At 35.1% G+C, this 19,626-nt stretch overlaps 1 protein-coding gene across 1 annotated transcript in view; it reads left to right on the top strand.

The window, feature by feature from the left end:
• The first annotated feature begins 5,735 nt into the window (after positions 1-5,735).
• The window catches only part of und (methionyl aminopeptidase und), a 28,889-nt gene continuing 14,998 nt past the window's right edge, over positions 5,736-19,626 (top strand). The window contains exons 1-3 of the mRNA XM_069818490.1: positions 5,736-6,126; positions 6,335-6,451; positions 18,040-18,153. Of these exons, the coding sequence (XP_069674591.1) occupies positions 5,766-6,126; positions 6,335-6,451; positions 18,040-18,153 (592 nt within the window). The 5' untranslated portion in view covers positions 5,736-5,765. The remainder of the gene's footprint in view (positions 6,127-6,334; positions 6,452-18,039; positions 18,154-19,626) is intronic.

Here is a 19,626-nt window from a genome sequence, read left to right as displayed (position 1 = left end):
CATATTCAACAATCATTTTCTCTCAATAATTGATAACCTAAACATCCCACAGAATAATAATAATAATAATAATAATAATAATAATAATAATAATAATAATAATGCCATCGATTGTTTGAAAATATCTATTCCTATAACTTTACCAAATATTCAAATTTTTCCAACAAATTCACGAGAGATAATTACAATTCTAAAGCAATTAAAGTCTAAAAATTCCTCGGGATATGATGAAATTACTAGCAAAATATTAAAAGCCAGTTCACAAATAATTGCCAAGCCCCTGTCTTATTTATATAACTTTTCAATGTTTAATTGTGTCTTTCCAGAGCGACTGAAATATTCAGTTCTTATTCCTTTATTCAAGAAAGGGGACAGAACCTCGTCCGAAAACTACAGGCCCATATCTCTTCTACCAGTCTTCTCAAAGGTCTTCGAAAAAAGTTATATATAAGAGAGTGTATCATCATCTTGATAGATACAACATTCTCATTCCGGAACAATTTGGATTCAGTAAGAATAAATCAACTGAGCAAACGACGTTTAATTTAACTGATAAAATTCTGGAAGCTATTAATAAAAAATTACAAGTAGGAGGGATATTCTGTGATCTCTCCAAAGCTTTTGATTGTATTAACCATAAAATTCTACTACAAAAATTAGAATACTATGATATTAAAGGCAGAGCATGTCAGTGGTTTGTGTCATATCTCCTAAACAGAAAACAAAAGTGGAAATCAACGCATTTAATAACTCCTTTAAACCTACTTCAACATGGGGAAATGTTCATACAGGGGTCCCACAAGGATCTATATTAGGGCCTCTTCTTTTTCTAATTTTTATAAATGAATAGGTTATCCTACTCTATTTGCAGATGACACAAGTATCATAATTACAGACAAGAACTTTGCCACATTCAAATATAAAATAGAAATAATTCTCCTTAAAATTTATGACTGGTTTACAACCAATAAACTAGCATTAAACATTAATAAAACTAACATAATTCAATTTAAAGCCACTTCAAATTTAATCTCTGAAACATTGGACACAACTATCAACAATATACCTCTACTAGAAACATCAACAACCAAATTTCTTGGTTTGCATATTAATAATACAATAAACTTGAAAAATCATATCAAAGAAATAACCCCCAAACGTAGCTCAGCACGCTTCGCAATTAGGTCATTACAACAATTTCTAAACAGCAGTATCTTAAAGACAATATATTTTGCCTATTTTCATTCCAGTATGTCCTACGGAATAATATTTTGGGGAAATTCTGCAGATAGTAAAAATATATTCTTATTACAAAAAAGAGCCATTAGAATAACAGTTGGAGCAAAGGCTAGAGAATCATGTAGATTATTTTTTAAAAAATTAGAGATTCTAACCTTAACAAATCAATACATATACTCTACAATAAATTTCCTCTTATGTATTAAAGAAAATTTTCCAACTAACTCAGCCATACATAGAATAAATACCCGCAGAAGGAATGATTTTCATACGCCATCATCAAATTTATCATGCTTTCAAAGGGGAGTACGTTACATGGCGATAAAAATGTTCAATAGTCTTCCTGAAGACATTAAGAATCATAGCCAAAACCCTGCATTATTTAAGGTAAAACTAAAAAAATTACTTAATATCTCACACTTTCTATTCTGTAGATGAATTCTTGACATTTCACAGTACTGTGTAAATATTATAATACTATTAAATGGTAAACATACTACATTGTATAAAATATTATTGTTATTAAGGTATTAATTCTGTACATATTTCATATTTGCATTTTATATGTATTTTATATGTATATGAATGTAAGAATTGGACATGATCTTTATTCTATGCTATAAAGCAAATGTAAGAATATTATGGAACGAATAAATCTATCTATCTATCTATCTATCTATCTATCTATCTATCTATCTATCTATCTATCTATCTATCTATCTATCTATCTATCTATCTATCTATCTATCTATCTATCTATCTATCTATCTATCTATCTATCTATATATCTGTCTGTCTGTCTGTCTGTCTGTCTGTCTGTCTATCTATCTATCTATCTATCTATCTATCTATCTATCTATCTATCTATCTATCTATCTATCTATCTATCTATCTATCTATCTAAGAACTAGAATTCAATTTTTTATTTTCAAATAACACAAGATTATGGTTTCCAGATACGAACTATATTTTCCTGCGTCATGTGAGTGTTTCGACTGGGAGCCAATCACAAGAGGACTTATAATATATATGGGCCTCTTGGCCAATCACGGGTATGACAGCAACGTGCTTATGTTTACATTAGGATTTTTCTTACAGCGAAAACAGTATACGCAGGTGCAGGACGGTTATGCGTAATCTACATCGCATCCTCAGCACAGTGATGTTCTTCCACTCAGCAGTTGAACGTTGCCTCGCTCTGACGCGCCTTTGTTACTTCGTGTAATATATTTCCATTGCTGTAGCAGCGACATTTAAAATTTGAAAGTAATCTTAAAATAATAATTATTATGTGTAACGGGTATAACACGATACACACGAAATAAAATACGGGTAAATAACGATAAATATATTTTTTGTTCAGAAAAATTCAGGGGATGCATCACATCACCCGAATCTATGCACGCTACGCCCCTGAGCCCAGTACTCATTATTATTCTCTGGTATGGATCGTGGTGGGAATATAATGGTGAAGCAGTGCGCAGTCTCGACCGTTCTCGTACTACGTGATGACGTCACGCGGGAAGCATTGCGAACTCTCTCGCAGCTTGCTAGCTTAGCTCAGCTCAACTCCGTAAGGTTTTGGAAGTGGAGTAGGTTAATTGATTATGAATTCCAAGAAATCAGAAGCAAATATGGCATTTTATAGTACTTGTTATTAATTAAATACACTATCTTTTATTAATTCTGTATGTTTAAAATATAAAACAATTTTAAGCACAAGAGGTGGATACAGTCACCCCATTCGGAATTTGAAATAACAATACGCGTCGAAAAAAATCTGAATCTAAATTAAAAAAATAATGAACAAGTTGACCAAAATTCAGATGTAACAGTTCTTCAGTTCGTCTGCAATAGATCTACATATTATAATTATTTAACAGTAAATAATTTAATTATTGAAACAGCAGTATAATTTGTGAAGTAAAAATAACTATAAAGCTACCTACTTAAATTAATTTTACATTACACATTCAGTTTATGACAAACGGGCCGGTTTTACCAACCTTCACTAAAGTTTTAATGATTCTTTAATTTATTTACTGGTTCATTAAATCATTTTTATATCTCACCAACTACAGTATCTTTAGCCTAACGAACCAGTAAAACTATAATTAAATTTAGTGATAGAAATTTCCGTCTTAAAATTTTTAATGGTTCATCAGTTGCAATATAAAATGGCGGAACGTTTCGAGGCAGAATTGTTATATCTGGAACTGCTCGAAAATTAAGAGTCAGATGGAGGTGTTAACTATTTAAGAAACGATCTTTTTGAAAATCTGAAAGACACAAAAATTCACGAAAGATACTGAGTCACGAAGATCGTGGTACTCAAAATTTTAGAAGAAACTGATCATAGGTTAGAATGTCATAATAACAGCTGAGACAAAGCTGAAACTAGTCAACTAGGTAACAAACAACTGAGTTTTTATTTTAACACATGAAAGTGGTTATTATAACTATACCTAAGAAATATTAGTAAATTAATACATAGCTAATATGCATTCAAACAAAACAAAATTTAATTGGTATATTCATTTCATTTATTAGAATGGTATTATAGCTAGCAATAAGATATGTTTGCACTGGCTTTAAAACAGAAGCGAAAGAACTGGATTCATGGAATTTATAAGTATATCATTTTCTTTCTAAAGGAAATTTCATTCACAGCAGGATAACCACTCTGCGCACACCGCCATGAATATTCAAAGACGGTTAACGGAAAGGCATGGAAAAGAGGAGGATTGACAAATATCGAGACAACCGACCTCAAAATCCACATCAGTTGTGGGATCAAGTTCTGGCTACCTGGGAAGATGTCGCTGAGGACCAGAACTATTTCTGCAATCTGATGGACTCAATGCCCCGAAGATGTCAGGCAGTGATAGACGCCAGTGGCATGTGGACAAAGTATTAGATCCACATGTGTATTTTTTTTCTTTAATTTGTTTGTTTATCTTTATTGTATTTCGGGAAGAAAAGTTTTTCTTAATTCTCCTAGTGGGCTCATAGTTGCGAAATAATTCGTTTCACTACAAAAAAAAAATAGAAAATGAAGAAAGATAACATGTATAAAAATTAGTCACGTCATTAAAAAAATAGTTCTCACCGAGAGTCGAACTCGGGTACCATGGTTGATAAGCCAGCATGCTAATGACTGCTCCACCAAAGAGCCGAGACGTAATAAGCGTTACGAGGCATATAATAGCTGCTCGGCTTGAAGTCTACGGAGACAGCGCATATAAACGTACTCGAGTAAATCGCGGCCAAAATTTCAACATTTCCACTACCAAGAGACATAACAAAACAGTTTTCTAATACTGTACACGATTTGCGATATAGTAGACTGTGGTTTCGTATAAAGATGTTCTGATATAGTTATGAAAAATTCATAGATCGTATTTATTTATCCTTAATGAGCCATTACTTACTGTTCATTAAATGTTAAGATAATTTGGTTGGTGAGCAGCTCGCATTTTAGTGAATCGTTAAATATTTTAATGTTCAGTAGTTAATGTTTCATTTGAACTGATTTACTGAAGGTTGGTGAAACCGGCCCATAGACGTTTTGCTAAATATACTGTGGTAATGGTCAAATGTCACTGTGGGATGTGAGTTATTCCAAGTACATCATCCATTTAAAAATGTGTCACATTAATAGCATTACTGATACAAGAATAACATTCAATATAATATATATAAACACCATGCAAGTACACACAACAGCTGTTTGTTTTGTTCCTCGAGCACTGCTGCTGCTTCCCAAGTGACGACATGCGCATTAGAAAACGAGTTTAAGTCAACCGTCTGCTACACCATTATATTCCCACCACGGTATGGATTATAATGTAGCGGCTTTCTCTTGAACATGTTAGATTTTATCTAACAACCTAAGAGATGTACACTAATATTATAATTACAATAAAGAAATAGTAAAGAAATTTATGCGCACATACTGTTTGTACCTAAATTGTATAATCTATGATCAAAGTAAGAAATTTGACATTATGGTATTATAATACTGTAATACTCTTGTTTGTATCACTGAAAATTAAAGTGTTGTCTTCTTATTTCAATGCGTAGTAAACAATAGGAATATAATTGGTAACAAGACAAAGAACTCAATTGTAGCGAAACATGTTGAACCATAGCCCTCTTGTTGAACTTGTGAGAATGTGTGTGTAATTTTCATAACACCTTTCTTTAATATTACGAAAACTATGAAGTTATCAAATACGTACTTTCAATGTGTACGGTAAATGTCAAAGTTTGTAACGTAAAACGCTTATTTTTAAACATTAAATTTAAGCGTACTATTGAATTATTACTGATTGCATAAAATAAAAGTATTATATTCCTTTGATTTTTCTACACTTCTTGTCTTACAAATACGCCTAAACAACTTATATCTTTACCTAAAACTCCTATGTTCTTATATTTTTATCTATAGCTTATGTCATGTAAACATGTTTCTTTATTTGTTTGATTATATTTATGTACTTTTTAAATTGTTAAATTTCTATTACATGCATTACTTCGTCTTCTATTTGAGTTTGCTGTCAGATCCGAATGCACTGAGTGTAGATAGGTTTGTGCGTGGTCTCAGCGTGTCTCAGCGTAGCGACGGTTGTGTTAAAAGCAAAGGTTATCCATGTGTCTCGTGCGATAAATGTAAAAGTGAATGTGCTCCATGTCATATGGTCAATGGTGTTGATCTTGTGCAAATACCGGCAGGAGTTATGGCGGCCGTACTAGACGAAGTCGGAAAGTCCGAAGAGAAATTAGTTGACGATGGAAATGTCGATGATATCGATGACATAGAAGGCGAAGATGGAGCTGTAGAAGCTTCAAAGAAAAAGAAAAGGAAGAAGAAAAAGAAGAAGGCAGGTAAGGAAAAATTGTGTTCAGTCTCCCAGTTACCTAAGGAACTTATTATTCACTTGCTATACATTCTAGATTATATTTATTATTTCTTGAAACATTAAGCAACCAAACACACAACAAATACAGTAACTGATAAATACTAATGGTAATATTGAATCTATACAATTTGGAATTTTAGAATGACAGTTCATGATGAAATATTTATTTGCAGGTGCAGGTGAAGCATCTGCTGATGTACCAGGTGGAGGGGAAAGTGAAAATCCTACCAACGAAACCAGAGAAAAATTAGAAAATGTGAAAATTAATGACGCAGAAAATGAACATGATGGTAAGATATAATCTAAGGTAGCATCCTAGAACGTAACTTTGGTAAGTGGTTCAAATTGTTGCTAATTTTTTTATGCATAAAATAGACAGAACAGGCAATGGCAAAGTAAGTAATCCACAAGAAATGAAGTTGCAAGGCAATTTTGGAAAAGTTTGGTTTGTGACAGTAGTTCAAAATTTGTAAAATGCTTAATTGTGGGGGAGAGACTTTCGCATAAGTTTTTGGTTAGGTTAGAGTCCTTTGCTTGTCTTATTTGTTCGCTTTTTTTTTCCAGCGGTGGAGGGAGGAAGGAGAATAAATATGATAAGACAGGGGCGCGATTCCATACACGGTTTAGGTTAAACTGAAACTTGGATAATTTTTTATCATGTCAGATTGGAAAACTTTCTGTACAAGATGAGGTATATTGTATTCTGTAAATTGCCATAAAACGACAGAATATGTGACACAGACCTCTCGCATACTATTACTATAGTATTGCTATTTATTACATTAAAATAATTGTTTTGTTAATTTAAAAAACCTTGATCTTGTTTTGTTATGAAGCATAAGAGGTTGATTCAGGAGGAAAAGTAAATATTTTAGGGTGCGGTAGTATGGACTATTTTGAGTAAAAAAAAAAGTTGAAACATTTTCACACCTTTTGAAATATTTATATACTTTTTTACTGAAAATAGTCCATACTACCATTCCGAGTAATATTTATATTTCCTCCAGAACCACCCATTATATTTTCTTTTCCTTTTTTTTTATTATTTTTTAATTGGTCATTTTACGACGTTTTACCAACTGCTACGATTATCTAGTGTCTGAGTGAAATTAAGGTGATAATGCTAACGAGATAAGTTCAGGGTCCAGCGCCGAAAATTACCCAGCATTTGTTTGTAATGGGTTGAAGAAAACCCCAGAAAAGACCTCAACCAGGTAACTTGTCCCAACCAGGACCCGCTAGTTTCACGTCCAGACTTGCTGTTACTCCAAAGCAGTGGACATATGTTCTTCTGTAATACGTGAAAAAGTAATAATCTGTGCGTCAGTGGCTGACCATGACAATATCTTTGAAAAATATTAGAGTGCAAGAGGTCAAATGACTTTATTGTCAAATGCCTGGCATTAGAAAACTACAACAACATATTGCTGTATGTATTTTAGTCAGGCATATATAATTATGAGTGTATACATGCACTATATAGCTTTACGAAAAGATGATGCTAAATACATATTGGGAGGAAAATAGTTATTTTAAAATTGAAGAAATTAATTATGCCTGTTGTGATCAAGAAATACAGAAATATGCAGAGTTCCTATGCAGACCAGTCCCACTCCAATCTCTACCTAACAAAATCTGTTGGCAGGCAGTGAGTGGTCATATGCCTGCATATAGGCACATCCATTCACTCTTCCCTATGCAGACTGGTCCCACTCCACCCTCTACTCCTTAGCATCCTCGGGATGGGTGCTCCAGACTACTGTCATATAAGCTGACAGAACTTGTAAAGGTAAAGGTATCCCCGTAACATGCCATGAAGGCACTTGGGGGGCATGGAGGTAGAGCCCATGCTTTTCATGAGGTGTGGTTGGCACCACGCTCTGACCGCCTTTTACCCCCGGAAAAGACCCGGTACTCAATTTTATAGGAAGCTGAGTGAACCTCGGGGCCATTCTGAAAGTTTGGCAACGAGAAAAAAACCTGTCACCACCTGGGATCGAACCCTGGACCTTCCAGTCCGTAGCCAGCTGCTCTACCAACTGGGCTACCCAGCCACCCTGACAGAACTTGACTACCTGGAATTGGTCTGCTTAGGAACTCTGTATATACATCAGGAAGAAACATAGCAGCGATGCAGCCAACATCAGCATGCACATTGTGTACTATGATTTTCTCGAATTGAATCATCGAAACTTTTCCCAAAATTGTTCGTTTGTATTGTCTCATCTTGTTATGTATATGAAGGCTTGCATCTGCACACAGGAGAGCAAGGTTCATTTTACTAAAGATTGGTTTTTTGGTCCTACAGAATATATCTGTTATGGTAACAATTAATATTAAGAGGAGAAAAATTGGTACGTAGAACCAAGGACTCTGGTTCGATCCCCGGCGTCGGAGCGAATTTTCCTCCTCTAATATTAAAGGTTAATTTTGCTTGTGGATCTAACCTTTTTAAGTGATAGGTGAACACTGCGCGAAAGAACATCCACAAAACACAAATTTCACTCTTCAATTTCCTTCACAGAATGAATGGAATACAATGTACAGTTTGATTCAGCGATAATGGCCCCTGTCCTTGGTTGTTTGGCTAGTGAGCGAGCTATATGTTGTGTCATATGAAAGAAATTTAATCACACATAGGAGGGGAAGAGGAAAGAGAAAGAATGAAAATAATATCTATGCTCGGAGCTGAGGGACACTCATGTCAAGAAAATATAAGCCATCATGACATTGTTTAGTCAACAGACGTAGTGGTTAGTAATGGGATGTGTGGAAGAATATTGTGTTAAGACGGAGTGTACCGTGACAAAATAAGAAGGAAGTGTTAGGTGTTATGACTGCGCCACCTGACCTGTGTGACCCAGTCTGCCAGTAGTGATCAGTAACTCGCTCTTTGTCTATCTACTTACTTTTTACAGGGGCCAAAATCCCTGAATCAAGCTGTAATAAATTCTGTTTCAAGTCAAGTAGTAGTACTAACAAAGAAACTTAAATTTCGGAAATTAGCTATCTTTCTCATACTTGTTCTGCAGATAGGGTTGACAGTTTTAAAAATATCACAGAGCAACATTTTACTGCAGTTGATATACAAGCGACTTAATAATAATAATAATAATAATAATAATAATAATAATAATAATAATAATAATAATAATAATGTACCCGTATTAATACAGTGTAGCCTATGTATAGCATGATTAAATAATTTCTTTTTCAACATTTTAATGAATATTTATCATTTCATTTGTTGCGATTTACAATATTGTGTCATTTAATGTGACAATAACATATAAACATCAAAATACAAATTTAAAATGGTAGGAGAGTATTCTCTTAAATATGCATATAACCCTCAAGTCTGAACATGGTGTGTGGTGCATTTGTTCCGTGTCATCCGTAAATTTGTATTTCGCTTAGGAATGGTAATATCTTTAAAAGCAGGACATTGTGCGTCCCACAATGGGACACAGAAAAATTTCCTGAAAATCAGGAATGTCCCGCCATATCGGGACATCTGACAACCCTACCTGCAGATTACTTTCATACATCTCCTGCACAGATATTTCAGCTGCTGCTACAACAAAAGTGGTTATAGAACTCTTCCATATTGGGTGTATTGCAACACTTTGTATTTACCTCCCTCATTTTGTCATTTTTTTTTTTGCCACATGCGTGTGTATTGTTCTTTCCTTGAACTTTGCAAGAAACATGTGTCCTACTTTGGAAAGTTCTTTCTTAATCTGTAGGCCTATATAAAGTTTAAAAAGTTATAATTTTGGTATTCACCATCCTATTGAAGGAACTTTAAACAAATATTTAAAAAAAAAAACTTTGTCCAAAAGGGACGTTACAGGAAGGAGGTAAGATAAGTATTACCTAAGTCGAATCAACTCTAACCTCATTTCCTACCAAAATGCTACCAGTACTTTATAATCTGAAAAACTTTACTTGTTGCAATAAATAAGATAAAGTAAATGCTGATCTACCTCTAACCTTATATGCTATGATTCCGCTTCATTTACTCATCATCATCATCATCATCATCATCATCATCATCATCATCATCATCATCATAGTATTTAAGAGAAATAAAGCACTCGTATAACTTCGTCTAAAATAACGTTTCAGTATTGCATAATATTCATTTATGTAGTTAATGGTAAACTCAGATAATCAGTGACCAGTATAAATCTTTGATGAATATGTGTAGTCTTGTAGTCTTACCTTATTTTATTTATGATTTATCTTCCAATAGTATTTATAGAAATGGCGAAAAGTTCCAGTACACCTGTTTATTTCTCCTGCAAAATAAATCTGTGCATGAAAATTGTGACTGCGTTACTCCTGTGACATTGGTGGACATATTTCGAGATGTGATCATGGTGAGAGACGTTGGCAGACCTGAGGAAATCCTAATGGAAATTTCCACCCTTTCCAAGAGTACAAGAATGCAGGTTGAATAAGGGAGTTTTTAGTGTGGAGAGACTTGTGGCTTCTGTGTGGTTTCATGAGCGACCACATACTGTTCTGTTGAAAGTACCCTTATGCAGCTCCAAAATGTGACAAATCAGAATTATTTAAAAAGAAAAAAAAGGTATGTTTCAACTCAAGAAAAGCCTGAACATGGAACCATGGATTCAATAGGAGATATGGCAACCACTATACTACGAAGGCAACTTTGCATGTAGTTACCAGTAGTAGGCCGTCAAGCGCCACTTTGTCATAGTATTGATCAGGCCTATGTTTAACTCTATTGTCGTCCTGGGCCATTAAATGGACAACTCAGAAACTAATCTGTGTAAGTCACTAAATATCCAATTCTGAGATACTGGGCTTGAGGGATTCTTTATGATACTTTTCTTTAGGAGCATATTCAATTAAGTCAGTAATATGATTTTTAACCGGAAGAGAGCAGCACATATTAGTGCTTCTGAAAAAATCATATATAATTTCAATGGTCATTCAAAGTAAGTCAAGAAAACTTTGTACTCGGGTGTTGAGACTCATGTATTTGATTTAGATGTGTCTGCAGTCATCCTAACCTATAACTTCAGCCAAGTTTCAAATGAACTAACACAGTCAAATTAGTTTGAGAGTTTTTTTTTTTAGCATTCATTTTATTTATTCATTTTCTTCACACAACTTTTAAAATGATAGCAAGAAACTATTATATATATATATTATCAAATACAGAGAAAATATGGAATGAATGAACAAAACGGAACTAAGAGCAAGAAGAGAGACAATAAACTAGCAAATAGAAGAACTGAAATAGCAAATGAAATATTTCAACATTAAAGGAAGCTTTTAATAGAAAAAAAGGAGCACTTTCTGCGGACCTCTGGAAAGAGAACTAAGGAAGAGACTAGTGAAGTGCTTTGTGTGGAGTGTGGCATTGTATGGGGCAGAAACATGGACATTACGACGAAATGAAGAGAAACGAATAGAAGCATTTGAAATGTGGATATGGAGAAGAATGGAGCATGTGAAGTGGACAAACAGAATAAGAACTGGAAGTTGTGTTGGAAAAAGTGGATGAAGAAAGAATGATGCTGAAATTGGTCAGAAAGAGAAAAGGAATTGGCTGGATAACTGGCTGAGGAGAAACTGCCTGCGGAAGGATGCACTGGAAGGAATGGTGAACAGGAGAAGAGTTCAGGGTAGAAGGAGATATCAGATAATAGACGACATTAAGATATGTGGATCATATGCAGAGACTAAGAGGAAGGCAGAAAATAGGAAAGATTGGAGTTTGCTGGGCTTGCAGTGAAAGACCTGCCCATAGGCAGAACGCGTGCTGGGACTGGTATGTATGTATGTGTGTGTGTGCACGCGCGGTTTTTTTCAATTGTTTTTAATTCGGATAATTCTCTGTAAATGACTATTCAAAAGTCGATAGCACTACCAGTACTTCTGCAGAGACCCAACAGAGATGTGATCACAGTGATGTTACGGATGACTATTATGAATAGCAGACCTAGAATTAGACTTGCCAGAAAGATGTTTGAAAAAGTTCAGTGGACAAAAACAATAACTCAGTATTTTTTTATGTTTTTTGTCTCTAATAGTTACATTTATTACTTCACATTTAAGAGAAGACTTTACCCTTCCCCATTGTAATAAGGGTTGCAGATAATAGTCAGTGTTGGACTGTCTCTTCCAGTATACAAATGTGTTGACAGAGAGTTGAAAATGTTTATGATAGAACAACGAATTCTGCGATCACAAGAAGCATATTCATTATTGCCAATGGTTATAGCAGGGGTCATCAGCACAGAGTACGCTGGGGCTAGCCTCTCTTACCTGTGGAAAACGCAGTGCACTATAGTGCTCTCGTAGCTGCTAGCCGGTATGCTCTCTATCTCTCCCTGTTGCACGACAGTGTACGCGGGATGGCACCGCGTACCCATTACACATTTTCAGCGAGTGCTGACGATCACTGGGTTACAGATTCGGGGCCCTGGTGTTGCAATGTCGGTTAGAATATTTTTAAATGTTTACAGATGAAGCCTGGTTTTAACTGTTGTTTTACGCTAATTCTCAGAATACCAGAATTTGGTCATCTGAAAACCGTATGCAGTGAGAGAAACTAAATTGGATCGAGAGAAAATAGGCATGTGATGTGAATCCTGAATTATTGACCAAATTTTTTCTTTACAAGGACCGTTTTCTGAAGTTTACTGTTCTGATATTTTGTTCCATTTATTGGACAGTTAAATTTACTCAAGAACAGAGGTCAAATAGTATTTTAACAGGATAATGCTGTGACTCATACAGATCTTGCGTCAGTGAATTTGTTAGACATTTTTGGAGAGAGGATAATTTTGCAAGGACTGTGGCCTATGAGATCCCCTAATCATACTCTACCCAATTCCTTTTTTTTTTTTTTTTTTTTTTTTTGAAATGCTGTTAAGTCGGCAGTAGGCCTATATCAAGACAACCCTAAAGAATTATTTACCTAACATTGGCTATAAGAAATTAGACAAATTCAGTGACAAAATAAACTTTAATTACTTAGTATATAAATTAATAAAATTGGGTTTTTCTAGAAATTTAACGAATTTCTTCTGCTCATATCGCAGTACTAGAAAACAGTATGTAACAAACATTCCACAATGAGCACACTATTTTATTAGTCACTCCGACATACCACAAGGCTCTAATTTAGGACCCCTTTTGTTTTTGCTTATAATTAATGACTTATCTGAAGTAATAACTCAGTCAAACTGCCTTTTATTTGCTGACGATTTAAAACTATTCAAAACTATATCCGATCCAATAGATGAAGCGAATTTGCAAACAGATATTAATAATGTTGCATCTTGGTGTAAAAAGAATTGTCTGTTGCTTAACCCAAATAAATGTAAATACGCGAGTTTTTCACGAAAAGAAGTGAAGAAACTATGATTATTTTATAAAAGTCATACATTTAGAATCACTATCAACAATTAAGGATTTAGGCATAATACTTGACAAAACTTTAACTTTTAAGTCACATATTACATCAATTGTTAATTCTGTTTATAAAGCACTTGAATTTGTTATAAGAAATTCAAAACTGTTTAATAATTCTGCAGTCCTGACTCTGTATACAACAATTTAGTTAGAAGTAAATTAGAATATGCCTCAATCATATGGGACTCAATGCATAAAGATCAATAACATGTAGTTGAAATTATTCAGAATAAATTTTTAAGATTCATGTATTTTAAATCATTTAAAAACTCTTGCTCTATTCGGACACCAACATTGCAGCTAAGATCAGTGTTTAATATGAGATCAGTATTTACAATTTTATTTCTCAGGAGAATACTCACAAACAAAATCGATTCTTCAGGTAGATTAAAATTAATTCCTTTTTATGCTCCATTTGTTAAGTCACATAAAAAAGTACTTTTCCATATTCCTACATCAAAAACAGTCCGTCATAAAAATTCACCCCTAATCAGTAGGGGAAGTTATCCCCACCCACATGCAATGTGCATTCGACACAACACTCGCCTATCACATAGAGTGTCTGATGAGCTAGTAGGGGAAAAGTGGAAGGGGTCATGGGCGGAGCTTGTATGTTCGCTATAATGCGATTTGCCTGTCCCTTTATAATAAGTTAAATACTTCCAATGATATTGATTTATTTTCAGGAAAAGATGATATATTTAAGAAACACATTTATGCAAATTTGGTTAATTAAGAAGCTACTTCTCTCTCTCTCTCTCTCTCTCTCTCTCTCTCTCTCTCTCTCATATTCAGTATATTCAAATTATTCAGTTTACTCATTGTATATGTTGTAATACTCTGCTGCAAATATAAATTTGTTTTACATTATTAACTATTTTCTTGTGAGATAAAAATGTTAAGAAGATGCTTTTATAGGCTATAATGCCTGTGTACTGTCAAACAAACAAATAAATAAGTAAATGAATGAATGAATAAATAAATAAATTCTTCCCTATCACCTGCATCATTACTGACTGTTAAGATTACTGAAGGAAGTGCTAGGCCAGGACAGTAAAATTGTCAATGAAACACATTTAATTGTTGGAGTTTAGTTATCTTGGTCAGAGTTCGAAATGAACCCAAGTGGACCAGAACGGCATTCCTGTTCGTGGATTTCAGGAACCTTTCCATTCCATCTGGTGAGGAATAGCTGTTCATTTTAATTTGGTATTAATTATACATGATATTTGAATACATTTTTCAATTAAGCTTCAAGTAAATTGTTGAAAATAACAGCACTGTTGGCAGTGATTTATTTTATTATATAATTTGTATAAGCTCTCGCTAATTTATAACACTTTTGCAGCAAGTGTTTGATATTTTTGATTCTGCACTGAGTATCATTGAGGTTCTGAACAATAGCATGACGTTTAATGACGTTAAAAGGATCGGGACTCAGTAACACATTCTCACTCCTTATTGAGCTAATGATAAGATATCATAAGACTCTGCTAAGTAGCAAATCTAATAATTCTTATTGTTTAAACTGCTGAGTATCCATTTTGAGAACTTTACGAAACAAAGGTTCCAGTCAAACGTGTAGGGCCGGAAATTATTCTCTTTCAGTAGTAGTAATATAGATCTACTCGTCAAAGTGTTAAAGATGTGTGTTTTTTTTTTTTTTTTAGCTGAATGAAGTGGCTACAGTTCCTGATTTCCTTCTTTGTAAATATGATAAAGGAATGAAAATTTCGGAAGACTTGTGTCTGAAAGTTTTGTTTTAATTGATGTGTATATAAATATTTCATTGTTAATAGGACGGTAATACTCTGCGTCATCTCACTGGTCAATAATTCTGCTGTTGCTTGTATCCACGAAAATAACTGAGCATTCCGGTTCGTGAAAACATCCATTTAGACCCCCTGATCTTGGTCCAATAGTATTCATCACTCCATGTGATAACTGGTGTCCACCACCTGACCATGAAATGAGCTGGCCTGGGTTCAAATTCTGGTTGATGTTTTTTTCCCTCAACCCATTAAGAGCAAATGCTGGGTAACTTTTTGTGCTGGACCCTGAACTCATTTCACTGGCATTATCACCGTCATATCATTCAGACACTAGATAACCACAGCACTAAAAAAAAAGATAACTGATATCTAAGATACTGGAAGGAATGGTGAATGGGAGAGGAGTTCGGGGCAGAAGAAGATATCACATGATAGATAACATTAAGACATATGGATCATATGAAGAAACAAAGAGGAGGGCAGAAAATAGGAAAGACTGGAGAATGCTGGGTTTGCAGTGAAAGACATGCCCTTGGGCAGAACACAATGAATGAATATATAAGATAATAGAATACGTTTATTTAATCTAATAAATTGAAAATATGTGATACATTCTTTTCTTATTATTTTATATTGTTGTTTAGTCAACTGTCCGAAGACAGGTCACAAGTGATACCAACAAGGCATCATTTATGAAGCAAGTAGGCCAGGAGATAATGGGGTAGAGTCACCAATTCCTTTCCCCCTCCATTGCACACATCGCCGACTAGCTACATATTACACCACTCCGACTCCAGATGCATACAAACAGTTGTTCTTCCTTTAACAAATACCGTCAAGTGAGATGTATAGACCCAGAAACAAAATTTGGGCCACCTGAGCATGCGCAGTATGTTATAACTGAAACTCGGAAATTTCAGGTGGCCCAAATTTTGTTTCTGGGTCTGTACTGTCTGATATAGATGTACATATAAGCCAGAACCTCAATCAGAGGCATTATTTTATATATGTATGAAATATATTGTACTTAGTACTTACTTACAAATGGCTTTTAAGGAACCCGAAGTTTCATTGCCACCCTCACATAAGCCCGCCATCAGTCCCTATCCTGTGCAAGATTAATCCACTCTCTATCATCATATCCCATCTCCCTCAAATCCATTTTAATATTATCCTCCCATCTACGTCTCGGCCTCCCCAAAGGTCTTTTTCCAACTAACACACTACATTCATTTCTGGATTCGCCCATATGTGCTACATGCCCTGCCCATTTCAAAGTCTGGATTTAATGTTCCTAATTACAGTAGAACCCCGATTTTCCGTCACTCTATTAACCGATTGGCGGATTATCCGACTGTCATTCTCTCGCTCTTTTCTTTTTTTTTTTTTTGCTACAGAAACATATGAAGTACTACTGTACGTTATATTAGTATGTATTTTTTCACTTGTCCTGCACCATGGCGTCGCGGTCTAAGGCATCCTGCCTAGGACTCGCGTTACGGAATGCGCGCTGGTTCGAGTCCTCATGGGGGAAGAAATTTTCTCATGAAATTTCGGCCATTGTATGGGACCGGTGCCCACCCAGCATCGTGATGCACTTGGGGAGCTACGATAGGTAGCGAAATCCGGTTGCGAATGCCAGCTATAACGGCTGGGGGGATCATCGTGCTAACCACACGATACCTCCATTCTGGTTGGATGATCGTCCACCTCTGCTTCGACATGTGGGCGTGAGGCCAGCAGCCGGCTGGTCGGTCTAGGCCCTTCACGGGGGCTGCAGCACCACGGATTATTATTATTATTTTTTCACATACACAGTTTAGTCTACTGTTCGAGTTGCCACACTGTACAACTTCTATATAAAATGCATTCCATAAGTGTCAAAATAAAACGTGTTGTGCTAAGAATCGAAAAAAGTGCAAATAATTGAGTGGTTTGGGGAAAGAGAAACTGTGGCTCATCTCGCATCAGAATACGAAACTGATGTTACAGCTGTGCGCGATTTAAAAATCAATGATAAAGTGTATAGAGTATGTAAATCTACGACATAACATCTCTACTATTCCTATCTTTCCGCTGACAGCCATTACAAAAAATTTCTTTGCCCCTTAAAAACACTTAATTGAGAACCAAACTTAAACTAGTGAACTTCTGATTCATACCAAGCGTGTTAAACACAAGACACGGAGGAAATTACGAATCACTTAATTTACGAAAATATTTTATGGTACGGATTATCCGATTTTTTCTATTAACCGTTCAGTCCACTCCCTTCATTACCACGGATAATAAAGGTTCTACTTTATGTCAAGTGAAGAATACAATGCATGAAGTTCTGTGTTGTGTAACTTTCTCCATTCTCCTGTAACTTCACTCTTAGAACAATTTTTCAAATTGAAACTCGTATTTTGAAGGGAATAATGTTCAGTGGGCTAATTTTACAGACAACGGACATACACTAATATCTGAAGCTTGTTTTTAGTTTGAAACTGTTTTACTGGATAGAAATTACTTGCTTTTGATATAGAATATTAGAGGAGGTCACCAGTGTTTTCGGATAATTATACATTTTATACTGTGTTTTACCAAAGAGTTTCATATAAAGTATCATTAATTCCATTGTTTCTGGAATAAATCATTTTATGTTTCAGATACTGGCAAGGATGCGAAAAAGAAGAGAAATAAGCGTAAAGGCCGTGGCAAAGGAAACCAGAAACAGCAGACAGATCCCCCTTCTCTTCCCATTGCAGAACTCTTTCCAGATAGTAAGTGATTTTATTTCAGGTTTTGATTGAAGAAATAATACAGCAAGTAACATTCTTCTACATGCAGATCAGCTTTTAAAATAAAGCTTGCTTTACGGCATGTAGACATAACTTAATCTTATTGTATATAATTACTTCATAAACTAACTTCATATTAGAATAAGAAGATATAGAAATGTTTGAAACTTACCGTATTTCAATAATGTAGATCAAGTTACTTCAAATCATGTGCACATTCCTCTAACTTTGAACGGAAGTATATGCTCTGATTAGTAGTGAATAAATGTTTATATTTACTACGGACTAACACACTTCCGAAGAGAGAATGTCAGTTTGGTCAAGAATAGTGAATGAATGAATGAATGAATGAAATAGCCTTTGGATTTCCTGTGAAGGGCTATGGCCTCCTAAAAGGGGAGCTCTTTAGAGATCATGCGGTGAGCTAATCCGCATGACGGTAGATTCTGTTCTATATAAGTTTTGTTCGTCGTTTGTGTGTGTACACTTGCACTCTCACTCGATACTGGCAAACTGTAGCGATCTCCATTCTTCTCGGTTCTTGGCTATTCTGGACCACAGGGGTCCAGCTAGGCTCTTGAAGAAGTCCGCCCATCTGGTCCCAGGTCTTCCTCGGTTTCACCTCCCGATGCGTGGGTCCCACGTGGTGGAAATACTGTTACTTTATTTATTTAACCAATTAAAACATCCAACAGTAAACTGTCACAATTTCTTATACAGTAAAACTCCATTTTAACTTTTGAGTTTGTTGAACTTCATTGACAAAGACGTATTTTTAACCATGGTTAGATATACAGTACAGCAACGAATTTTCTCTTTGAAGCATATCTACTTAATAAGAAGTCATGTGAGTTGTCATTAGCTTCATTATCAAAAGTGCCAGTACATTGGAAAACTATACTTTTGTTAAGCTTTATAGGTGACAGATTGGCTGTTATAGTTTATAGTCATTTTTTTATGGCTAGTGTCGACCTCGTTGGCGAGTTGGTATAGCGCTGGCCTTCTATGCCCAAGGTTGCAGGTTCGATCCCAGGCCAGGTCGATGGCATTTAAGTGTGCTTAAATGCTACAGGCTCATGTTAGTAATTTACTGGCATGTAAAAGAACTCCTGTGGGACAAAATTCCAGCACATCTGGCGATGCTGATATAACCTCTGCAGTTGTGAGCGTCGTTAAATAAAACATAACATTTAACATTTTATGGCTGATACTAGATTGTTCGTCATTCACCTACATGTAGACCAATTTACTGACAGTCTTTGTTCAGGGTGTGTCATAGGAGGCTGGTCTACTCTACAAAAGTAGTAATATTAGAGACATACTACGCTGCTTTATATGGATGTTCCTCAGTTTTGGCTGAAAATATGTAAGGGTTGGCATTATAAGTTTGCCAAGAAAACTGACAGAGAAGAAAAAAGAAGGAACATTAGTTATAGTGGTGATTGTGATGATGAT

The sequence above is a fragment of the Periplaneta americana genome, chromosome 2, assembly GCF_040183065.1.
Source record: "Periplaneta americana isolate PAMFEO1 chromosome 2, P.americana_PAMFEO1_priV1, whole genome shotgun sequence".
NCBI lineage: Eukaryota > Metazoa > Arthropoda > Insecta > Blattodea > Blattidae > Periplaneta > Periplaneta americana.
Note: the sequence above shows the minus strand (reverse complement) of the source record. Positions and strands in the feature narration are given on the sequence as shown.